Source organism: Physeter macrocephalus, chromosome 6 (assembly GCF_002837175.3).
Source record: "Physeter macrocephalus isolate SW-GA chromosome 6, ASM283717v5, whole genome shotgun sequence".
NCBI lineage: Eukaryota > Metazoa > Chordata > Mammalia > Artiodactyla > Physeteridae > Physeter > Physeter macrocephalus.
Window position 1 is genome coordinate 69,643,762 of NC_041219.1, and position 12,412 is coordinate 69,656,173.

At 38.7% G+C, this 12,412-nt stretch overlaps 1 protein-coding gene across 1 annotated transcript in view; it reads right to left on the bottom strand.

Annotated features, from left to right (window-relative positions):
• Window positions 1-3,724: 3,724 nt before the first annotated feature.
• Window positions 3,725-12,412, bottom strand: part of ST8SIA1 (ST8 alpha-N-acetyl-neuraminide alpha-2,8-sialyltransferase 1) — a 166,324-nt gene continuing 157,636 nt past the window's right edge. The window contains exon 5 of the mRNA XM_024129335.3: window positions 3,725-7,174. Within this exon, the coding sequence (XP_023985103.1) occupies window positions 6,688-7,174 (487 nt within the window). The 3' untranslated portion in view covers window positions 3,725-6,687. The remainder of the gene's footprint in view (window positions 7,175-12,412) is intronic.

Consider the following 12,412-nt stretch of genomic DNA (forward strand, 5'->3'; position numbering starts at 1 on the left):
GTCCGGAGCCTGTGCCCCGCAACGGGAGAGGCCACAGCAGTGAGAGGCCCGCTACTAAAAAAAAAAAAAAAAAAAAAAAAAAAAGAGAGAGAGAGAGATCTAAATAATCTTATTTTGGGAGTACGCATCAAAGTGGAGATGGAAGAGGGGTGTGAGAATGGGAGTGTTTGCATATTCAGGCTCAGACACCAAGGAAAGCCCAACTTGGAGAGGGCAGAAACGGGGGTAGCATTTAGACCGTGAGGGTCCAAGTAGGTAAATAAGTGCCACTTCTGCTTTCTTCCCTAAGCATCTCACAGTCTCACGCTGCTTTCTCTAGTGTCTTTCCATCATTAGCCACAACAACTGCATGACAATGTATTTCCTTTAAAATGTTTTGAAAGGGTTCTTGAGGCTGACACAAGGACAGCAGCCTCTGTGCTCTCTCTTTGCTGCACACTAAGATCCTTCCCAGTGGTCCCTCTCCATTAAAGCCCTGATTTTTATCTGTATCTTTTTCATTTTGGTTAAACCTCTTTTTTAAGATTACAATTTTCCGTTTCTCTTACTATGTAGAGAAAAACAGACATATCTATCTCCTGACTTTCTCTGCCCTGGATAAAAATCACATCTCTTAGATGTTTGTTGGTATCATGTGAAACATAAGCTTTTAAAATGACAAATAACTGGAGAAAATCTAATTACATAGAAGCAGAAAGAGACATGATCAAGATATTTAGAAACTATTCTATAAAACTCCCAGATAGCTTCGCATCATTGATTCTATCCCACAGCTTCAATAGGAAAGCAAATCAGAAAGAATTTTAGCACAATGTAGAGATCAATACAAACACAGGAGGTAGGTAAATTAGTGACCATAACCAAAATATAATTCCTCTTTTGTGCTTTAAAAAGTTATAGTTATGGGCTTTGGCTATCATACAAATGCTCACAAGTATTGTAAGTCAATTTATAGTAAGTTATTTACTCCTTATTTGTTAGAGATGGAAGAAATCAGAAATGCTGGCACCAGAAAATCAGAAGAAGGAGATAGAGCATATATTTTTTCTTTATTGCAATGAGAAGCAGAATTCTTGTGTTATATTTGAATGAGTTTTCCATTCATGTATCTATTTCAATCTCTCACCCCTAGGATGCAGGTAAAAACTTCAGAGAAGCCTAGGCTGACGGTAAAGCCAGTAGTCTCCATTTTCTTATGCTAGGAGGAAAAAAGGTTATAGCAATTGCAGATTCACACAAATCTCCTTTCACTTACAAAATAGGAATTTTATGGTGCTCAACCTAAACACTGTGGCTTCACATTTAGGATTTTATAAACAGACAGTCTAGGCTTCAGGATGCCTTTGGATGAGTCTCCAGGGTTTTCTAAGAGGCTATAGAACTTTCTCTAGGCTACTAGAGAACTAGGAGAATATGTGCTATCTTCCCAGCTTCAAGAACTCAGAAAATGCATCAGAGTGGAGAAAAAAAAGCTCTATTTTTAATAAACACTGGCAAGGCCATAATCAGGTCAGGATGACCAGAATTCTGTCACAAGACACCCAAATTTAGAGAGCACAAGTTTAAGCATCTCAGCAAAATTCCACACCAACTCTCTAGTCACAAGGCTACTAGCTCGACCCCGGAGCCAGGCCAGCTTCCTTGGTAGTGGACAGAGATAGAGAGTGCTGGAAAGCCAAGGCCAAGGGCAGAGACTTCTCTGACCCTTTGTATCCGGAGAGCGTGGGGACTGCGTTTTTCCTCCTTTCGACTTGCCTCTTTCTTGTCCCAGCACTCAATTCACTGAAGCTGTCAAAATTGCTACTTGTATTTAGTTGTTGTTACTGCTCACTTTGTAAGAGGCTCGACCTATGTTGTAGGTGCCTCGGAGTTGTCTGCACACTTCCGGCCGCGCTGTGTGCCCACTAAAGTCAGATCATCTCAGAGGAGACCTCTACACTGGGAAGATGTGGAAATAAAAAGCACGGTATTGTTCTCAAGACCTATTCCTCCACATGCTCCTCCTTAAGTTCCCACAAATGTCCTTATAGCTCTTGATCTTTGAAACGCTACAGACAGAGAGCAGTAATTACCTGGTTCTGGTGGGAAAGTTTTTATACAACACAGTAAGCATTCCCTGCAGTTTTCAGTGGACTGTGACATTTTTTTCTCTTAGGTGCCTCCTCACAAGAATTTATCAGTTAAAAATTTCACAAAGTCAGTACTTTTAAACATAGAAATGAAAACTCTAGGTGGCTGATTTTCAAAACAGAGGAATAGGAGGTGGCATATAATAAAATTACAACCTACCATAGTTGCCGACGAGAAGAAATGTTATTGATATCATTTCTATTTGAAATTATCTGTAACATTCCTGTAAATATTTTGACTAATCTCAGAATATTTTTGGCAAATTCAGAGTCCTAGGATTTTCCTAGTTATTTTCCAGGTAGATTTTTAAGCCATGCTGCCCGTTGCTTCAGGTACAAGTTATATTGAACCTAAACAAGGTTTTCACCCCAGAAAAGGGCATAAAACATCACAAAGCCAAACACAGAGTACTGTTTGAACATCTGTCACTTTGGATCATTGGATCATTTTGGATCATTTGCCCTTGTTAAAATAGCTAAAAGCGAATTCTACAGAAACAAAATCCAGGAAGCACTCCTTAACTTCCTGTGTTACTTACAGTTTAGATGCACAATGTTGTATAAACTTGGTCAAATACTCTCTATAAAGCATATGTGTCCAGTGTCCTCTTCCATATAAAAATCTTTCGTATAAAAAATTACTTTTCTTTGTTATGGAATGACTTAATCCTTTAGCCATCCGCATTTGACCAAAGTCTAATTAAAATCAAACAGAGGTCATCCTTACTCATGATACATCCGTGCAATTCTCCAGTTGGCGCTAATAAAAATAAAAATTCGCATCAGGTACTCATTTTCAGTCTCTTCAACCCCTCTTTTATCCCCATGGAGCAACCTAATTTTTGTCACTAAAAAGCAATTTTAAAATTACACTGACGTCAGAGGGTGACACCTTCTCTTAGCAGATGCATCAAAAATGATGAAATACTTTCATATTAAATGTGTCTGCCATAACTTGAATCTCTTCTGAGCTGCATCTTAAGGGTCAGTAATATTAAAATGTAATCAACCAAATTTGACAAAGAAAGAGGTCCAATTCTGAAGGTCTCAATTTCAAATAAACAAAATAAAATAATGGGAGTTTAAATTCAACTTCTTGATGTGGCACATATATACAATGGAATATTACTCAGCCATGAAAAGGAACGAAATTGAGTTATTTGTAGTGAGGTGGATGGATTTAGAGTCTGTCATACAGAGTGAAGTAAGTCAGAAAGAGAAAAACAAATACAGTATGCTAATGCATATATATGGAATCTAAAAAAATGGTACTGATGAACCTAGTGGCAGGGCAGGAATAAAGACGCATACATAGAGAACAGACCTGAGGACACGGGGCGGGGTGGGTGGGAGGGGAAGCTGGCACGAAGTGAGAGAGTAGCACTGACATGTATACACTACCAAATGTAAAATGAATAGCTAGTGGGAAGCAGCTGCATAGCACAGGGAGATCAGCTCGGTGCTTTGTGATGACCTAGAGGGGTGGGATAGGGAGGGTGGGAGGGAGACGCAAGAGGGAGGAGATATGGGGATATACGTGTATGTATAGCTGATTCATTCTGTTGTACAGCAGAAACTAACACAACATTGTAAAGCAATTATACTCCAGTAAATATGAAAAAAATAAAAAAGAATTCAACTTCTTAAGAGTAATAGAGTATGCCAGAGTACTCTGAAAGATAATTCTAGAAAGACCCTCACTTAGGAAAACACATATTTCAATAAAGATGGATATATATATATATATAACTTTATGCTACACACACGTACACACACACAGACACTCAAAACTCCTAGGTTTAGATACATCTATCTAACCACAGAAAAGGGAATATGTATGGCATACCTAAGGATTATCACTATAAAATAATGCCAAACTGTAACCTACTATAAGAAAACATTCTCATTAAATTGTAGTCCTACTTTGAATGATGTGAGCATGCGTGTGTATCCTTAACTGAAGACAATATGGAACAATCAAAATATCACTTTGGTCTAATCCAGGGTTTCTCAGCTTTGGCACTATTGGCATTTTCAAGTGGGGAATTCTTTGTTGAGGGGGCAGGGGGCACTGCTCTGTGCATTGTAGGATGATTAGCAGGATCCCGGGCCTCTCTCCACTAGATGCTGGCAGCACCCTCCAAATCATGACAATCAAAAATGTCTCCAGACATTGCCAAGTGTCACCAGATGGGGGAGGGGAATCACCCCATTAAGAAGCCCTGATCTAATTACACTTTATCGATTTGGGCCATTTCTGTTTTGCGTTTCAGAAACCCCAAATGTATAGACTAACCACTGTACAAATCTACTGCATAAACCTAGCCCAGGAATCATAAGATGTAAAATTTCCAGAAGGCATCTCCAATGGAACTGTGACACATGGGTTCTATGGAGCTCATTAGTTACATCTGAACAATTTAAATAATTAAAGCACTAATCTGAGTGATGCATATTTTATTAACTTTTATGTATGTTTTTTGTTAGGCCTTTTATATTTTGATGAAACATATAGCTAAAAATATATTCCTTTTTAAGGTAGTTATTAAGTAATAACAATAGCTCAAAAGAGGAAATATATTCAGGGTTGTACACACAGCGAATATTTAATGCAACTCCCTCATAGTACATTCTCATTACATTTTTGCTGCCAAAGAGGATCAAAAGAGCAAATGAGATCTGCAGAGAATCAATACTCTCAAATTCTTAACTTTCTAAGTATCAACAGAATCTGTGTTATGTCAACCAGCCGTATTTTAACTGCTGATCTCTATAATAACCTCAATATTCAATCATATTTAGAAATTGGCTATTCTAATGATGTAGAATTTTTCCAAGGGCTTTGTTATCTTGGTATCTTTTAAATTAACCCACCAAAAACTGCCACCTGTTTAACTGTTTTAGTCTATATTGTATACTAAGTCTCTACCATTAAAAATGAAGCAGAACTTTTGGGTACAGTTTACCTACATTTTGGTGACACTTAAAAATAAAGTTAGTGATTTCTACTGTCTCCTTTTAGATTAAGGCATCCCAAAGCACAAAGACCATGTGAGGTTTCTTTTACCTTTCTCTTACACGTAAACACATCTGACTGCTTGTAATCTGTCAACAGAGTTTGCGTGCAGTTGTGTCGAAGCTGAGGTAACAAGCCTTCTAAGCAGTCCTACCTGTTACTAAGGGAATAAACAGCTACTAATTCACATCCCTTTACTGGTGTGAACCATGCCTTGATGACCACGCTTAACACAGGACTTACTCATGAGATGTTGGGAAGAGTCACATTGACTAACCCAGTTCTGCTCATTTGGAGTGATCTGAGGGTAAGCCTTGCATCTCATACTGGTTTGAGCATTACAGCAGCATGCAGTAAGCTGGCTTCTCTCATATCAAAGTGTAGTAGGTAGTACATAATGCATTTGTAGCTCTCCAATACCAGTTACAGATTTTTGCCATCCCAGGTCATGTGGGTTCAGCTTTCATAATCACACAGGAATGAGCTTTGTTTAACAGTGTGTGTGTGTGAAACTATGTATGAGGGTACACAAATATATGCATTCTTTTATGTGTGCATCCACATTCTTTATCTTGGAGGGAACATACCATGGTAGATAGAAAAGGATATGCCTTCCAATCTATCTTCCAGAGACTAAGCTTTACGTCATTGTGCTTTACTTCATCTCCAAACATTAAATTATGAAGACAATTCTGGCAATTTGCAAATAAATAATGCACTCACATTTGCAGTTTTTTGCACTAAAATAATAATAATGCAAACAGGTTACATAAAGCACACCTAAAATTGAGTTAATGCCCTAAATTCTGAGGAGGGAAAGTGGCTCTTCATCCTGACAATGAATCAACCCAGACTAAATTCAACAATGCTTCACATTGTCTAAGTAGACCTGACAAAAGGGGAGGAGGTCATTCTTATTTAACATTTTTTTAATGGAAGGGAAAGGAACTCTAGTTAACACAGACTTGGTTCAACAAATCACAATAATCAGCTGTAGCATTTTGGATCCATATTATTCAGTAAGGGATTTTTAAAATCTACCCCATCACCTACTCACCGCCCTTAAATAAGGCAAAAATAAATAATAATTTTTTTAAAAACCTATAGTTCTAATATTAGTCATAATAAGATAGTTTTTTTTTAATTAAGCCAGTTCATGTTGATAATCACTAACACTTTTACCCTGGCATTTCATTTACTATACCTTGATTAATTCCTCGGCTTCAACAACTAGAGTTTTGTCTTGTTTGTGAACTGTACCATCTCTATTTGAACCATGAAAATGTGCTTTACCAACATCATTTCATCAGCATGTTACTAGTTGCACAACCACCATGTGCTATAAAAGATTTCATAGGACATTTCACTTCTTTTTTTGTCCTTCCAGCCAACAGTAAAAGTAGAGGTCCCCTTGAGTTTTTGTTGTCGTTTTTTCCAAGTGGCCCGCGCAAATCCATGAAACGACCTGACCATTCCCTTTTGGAGTCACGTAGAAAACCTAGCAAAAATACCCTGGCTCAGTCCTTTCTTTTCCCACAGTCCCTAGGAAGTGGGTGGGAGTGAAGTGTCCTCACATGGGTCTAACTGCATCCTCAGTGCACCAATTTTATGAAGATACCAGAGTTGGAGAAATTCCTCCGGCATGGCATGGAAGCCAGAAAAGGGCAGGACATTATCATAGTAGTGGTGGCTGATGGGTTGTTCATGCATATTCACAGAGAAGGGCCAGAAGCCATAGATGGCCACCTCTTCACAGAGGCCCAGGGCCGCGCTCACCAGAAAGAGTCCTGTGGACAGGCGCTTGGCATGAATTCCCCTACTTTTCCAGAACTTCCCAATGCTACGCAGAAAGTTGGGGTTGGCAAAGAGCACTGTTTGATTGGCACCAACATCTGACAGTGTGTAATAAACCCGGAGGGATGGCTCTGTTCCCGTCTTCATAGAAAAGGCAGGCATATAGATGTAACTGTGGTTATACACTTTCATGTGGTCCACAAACGTCTTTCTGGACCACAGCAGGTTCTGAAACCTATCAAAAAGAAGAAGCTCAATTAAACCTGGAGAAAAGAAACTCATCAATACCCACTCTACCATTCTTCTGATGGCCCTGATAGCTCATATCATCTCAGCAAAAAATAAGAAAAACACTTCTCTTGTATTCAAAATCCACCTTGAACTTACCAGTTATCTCTCATCAAGTAGCCTGACTTTTCTCCACCGCAACATCTTAAACTCCAGTTAAGATTCTTTTTTTTTTTTTTTTTTTTTTTTGTGGTACGCGGGCCTCTCACTGTTGTGGCCTCTCCCGTTGCGGAGCACAGGCTCCGGACGCGCAGGCTCAGCGGCCCTGGCTCACCGGCCCAGCCGCTCCGCGGCACGTGGGATCTTCCCGGACCGGGGCACGAACCCGTATCCCCTGCATCGGCAGGCGGACTCTCAACCACTGCGCCACCAGGGAAGCCCCAGTTAAGATTCTTTAATGAGATGCCCTCTGAACTAAAATGCATTGTACATTTTGTTCTCTTTTAGAATTTACTTGCCTGGAATGTAAAAATGAGTCAATACTCATGAATTCACAAAGATTGTTAGTTGTTGGATAGGCTTTTGATAAAAGCTACTTGGGTGGTAGACATAAGCACAGGACTGGTTTTCTCATCTGCAAATCAAAGGAATCACTTCTAAGATACTTCTTACCATTGAAATGCTATAAGTGTGCAGCTTAATCAGTGAATGATATATTATAATATTACATGGAAAAAGAAAGACTTGTCTCTATTATAAAATGCTGCTAAGAGTTGCCCATATTGCTTGCTCCAAAGAACTCCACTTTCCTATGTTCTTTCAGTTTGGATGACATAGAAAGAGGATCTCTGATTCAAATGTATTCAGCTAAAATTAATGGTACACATCCTATGCATCAGGCATTGAGGAAGTAAAATTTTAATGACCCAATTTCTGATCTCAGGAAATTCCAGTCCAATTGTGAAACAAAAATATAAGTGAGCACAATATAATGTTCTAAGTACAACCATTGATATTTGTATAAATTACTATGGAATACAGATGAAAAAATAATTCTGCCTTGGGAGAGAGAGCGGGTTCCAAGAAAGCTACAGAGAGGGGATGACATCTAAATACATCTCCTTAGGGGAACAACAGGAAGAACAGCCACTAAACTATAAAGGACACTTTGGTCATAGGCAAGGGTGCAGTGTCCTGAAACAATGATGAGGATTCTGTGTCCCTGGAACGAGCGAGACAGGGATTGTTGAGGCAGTGATGGGAGATGAGGTATGTAGCAAAAACCCTTGTGTCTCTAATTTGTTTGGGCTGAACTCTGTGATGACTGAGAACCTTCACAGAAGTGAGTACTTAGAGCACTTACTATCTGGATTACAAATATTTCATCATTTGTTTAGTTGTCAATCTGTGTCAAAAAAAGTGACTCTGGTGATCTGGGGAAGGAAGAGGCTGGTGGCCTGGAGACCAGTTAAGAGTTTGCTGATGTAGCTCAAGTGAAAAAAGACAGACAGTGAGTGCCTTGCAACTTCTTGTTCTTTCACAAACGGAAGTCACCTTTCTTGGGTTACATGCAGGTGAAGAAGCAGCATTTGAGAATGGAATTGAGCCAATACCAGCAGAGGGAAGTCTGGCCTGACAGGTTGACAGGGCTCATCAGAAATATGTGAAACTGAAATTCTGAATACACAAATCCACAGGATTTTATGTCACAATCAATGTTATGAACTCTGCCTGCCAAGAAAGATGTTCTTCTTAAGCCCAAAGAAAGAGAAATTGCTCAAGTTTTCTTCATGTCGTTGATCCAGCAGCCTGCCTTAGCAATTTTCCCTGGGCTCTGACAGAGAAGTGACAACAGGGTTTTTAGGTGCAATAACTTTACCCTAACAGAAGGCATGGAAGACACTGATCCATACTCTGGAGCTGGGCCAGCCTCTCCAACACAAACTCCTGCTTCCCAACTTCAATAGGCTCTGCTTAATAATTCTTTTATTCTCTCCATTGCCCGCCCATATTTGATGCTCACTAACACTTTCCCAATCGTGTAGATACACCCTGCAGATAACTTCCTACTTCATCTGAACTATGGTTCTCAAACTTTAGTTAGAATAACCTGTATCACAGATTCCTAGATTCTGATGAGAGTGATACAGGGAGTTGCATTTTTACCCAGCATTCCCTGCTGATTCTGATGCAGGTGTCCGGGGGCTATACTTATTTAGAAGATCGACACCATCAGTGTAAGCTATCTAACTCTCTGCATCTTTCCCTCAGCATCTCTTTCTTTACATCTTCTAATTTTGTCCTTGCTCCTTCTTCCTCTCTGAGTCTTCTCCTCTGTGAAACAGGCTGTTTCACACTCCCTAGTGGGTCTCCCCTCTTTAAAACAATCAACCTTTCCATCTCTACTGAATTATTCCCTTCTATCTTCTAAACATGGCTCTAACTTAATAAAAGAAAATTCAACATAAGCCCAGAGTGTTCCCAGAGCTACCCTCTAGTTCTCTCATTTCACCATCAACATCCTAGAAGAGTTAGTACACTTTTGCTTGTTCCCTTTCTTGCTTCCATTCCCTCCTTATTGCTGTGCAGAATGGTTTCTATTCCACAGGCCTCTTCTGGCTGAAGGAACTTCTCCCTATTTTTGTAGTGGACTACATACTAATGAGAATTACAGACAGCTCCAATAAAATCAAGACAATTGATTTTGTGTTCCCTGTCTTAAAGCTGACTGATTATTCTTTTTTTTTTTTTAAAGAGATTGGAAAGTTAGAACGTTAATGTTGGTGAATTTACTGTTTCGATTTTGATCTAGTGGTAAAGTTCTTTTTTTTAAAAAATAAATTTATTTATTTATTTTTGGCTGTGTTGGGTCTTTGTTTCTGTGCGAGGGCCTTCTCCAGTTGCGGCGAGTGGGGGCCACTCTTCATCGCGGTGCGCGGGCCTCTCACTGTCACGGCCTCTCCCGTTGCGGAGCACAGGCTCCAGACGCGCAGGCTCAGTAGTTGTGGCTCACGGGCTTAGTTGCTCTGTGGCATGTGGGATCTTCCCAGACCAGGGCTCAAACCCGTGTCCCCTGCATTGGCAGGCAGATTCTTAACCACTGCACCACCAGGGAAGCCCTGACTGATTATTCTTGAAGAAGGTAGTTTTCTTTCCTTGAGTTTTAACTTTGAAAATGAACACACATCTTGGATTTACTGTACTCCTAATTTTATTGGCATGGTTAAAAAACCAGCTTATTTATTATGTTTTATTATTTTTATCTACCTCATTCTTCAGAATAGCTCAGAATTGTTGTATACTATATGAATGGAAAACTATTAAATAATAATTGAAAAAGAAGAAAAATGAAACTGACCAGTCAATAAAGTATTAAAAATAGATGTGATTAATATATAATGAATATGGGCACACAATAGAAAAATATAACACAAAGTACAGAAATATAGCACATTTGACAAATGAATTTAATATGTGATAATAGAAACAATGATGAAATTTTTAAAATTAGTTAATAAACAACTTCAAGATAACTAGTTAACAATTTAGAAATTTGAGGGGGAACAGATTCATACTTGACAAGAAAATTTTTAAAAATTTCAAGATATGTAAGATAAATATTTAAAGTCTACATAAAGAAAACAAGAAAAACTAAAGAAAACAGCTGTGAACTTATCATTTACAAAATATCTTCTACAAACGAAAATATTGACAAAATTGATTACGTTAAGATGTGAAATTTCATTACCACAAAAAAGAAGATAACTGAAATAAAAAAGGAAATGACTCCAAAAAATATTTTCAGTCAACATGACAAATAGAATGTTAATACTGACAACATGATCGTCTAAATATATGGGTATATTGACATGAAAATGGACAAAAATACAGACAATAAAAAGGAATTGTGATTAATAAAATATTAAAATGTTCAGCTTCAGGTTGCCAGTCAAGATGCAAACTGAATAGAATCAGGGAAGGTAAGGGCCCAGCTCTCCCCTCCTAGAGCAAATCTCTAGAAATAAGAGAAACGATGTTTTTTTAAAATATCTACATTTATCCTAAAAAAAGAAAAGAAGTCAAACCTTCAGTCAATTCCCACATCTGGAATACTTCTGAAAACAGAAAGTTTACAGAAGGAAAGCAGAACATAAACTAACTTGCCAAGCATTGCTCTGAAAGGTAGTTGTGCTCTATTTCTTAAGGCAGGAGATACTGGAGAAGGTGGGTGTCTTGGAACAATCAACAAGGTTATTGTTCAGATTATAGGGCAGCAGAAACATGCAGGTGGGTTGAACCCTAAAATCCTGCACTGGCTAATTATCATTGTGTGTAGTGGAGAGGTAGTGTCAGCCTCTAGGGAGGAACAGTGGCTGTGTGCCCAGATGATACCTGGCCCAGCCCACAGGAAACTGGGGATTCTTTTCAACTCATACAGTATTGGCAGCCAGGTCAATGGAGGGCCAAGAGAGAGACCTGTAGATTTTGACACTTGGGAGTCACCCAAGAGAAAGCCACCTTGCCACCTTCTCTTCAACTGAGAGTGAAGCCCACCTGTCAATAGGTCCAGTCTCTGCACAGAGCTTCCAGTCTCCAAACAAGAACAGATAGTCAAGATCAGAAGACATTGAAGGAAAGTCTCCAACACGAAAGTCAGAGAACAGAATGGAAGAACGAAAGAACTCAGAAAAAAACAAGATCATTAAAGAGGCAGAAGAGAACTCTTAAAAGTCTATAATTAGTTTGTTTAGAAATATTAATTATTAATTAATATTTGCACCCATGAACTAAGACTTAGATGCTATAAAATGAAAAAAAAAATTAAGGTAGTAAGAAAGATCTGTTAGTAATTAGAACATATAACAATGATGGATTTGGGTAAAGGAAATCTCCAGGAAGACAGTTTACACAGCAGGCTGAGAATGCCATCAGTCAGATTCTATGAGAGAAAAAGATAGTTTCTAAAAGCATGTCTACACATAGAGAATCCTAAAGATGCTACCAGAAAACTACTAGAGCTAATCAATGAATTTGGTAAAGTAGCAGGATACAAAATTAATGCACAGAAATCTCTTGCATTCCTACACACTAATGATGAAAAATCTGAAAGAGAAATTAAGGACATACTCCCATTTACCATTGCAACAAAAAGAATAAAATACCTAGGAATAAACCTACCTAAGGAGACAAAAGACCTGTATGCAGAAAACTATAAGACACTGATGAAAGAAATTAAAGATGATAC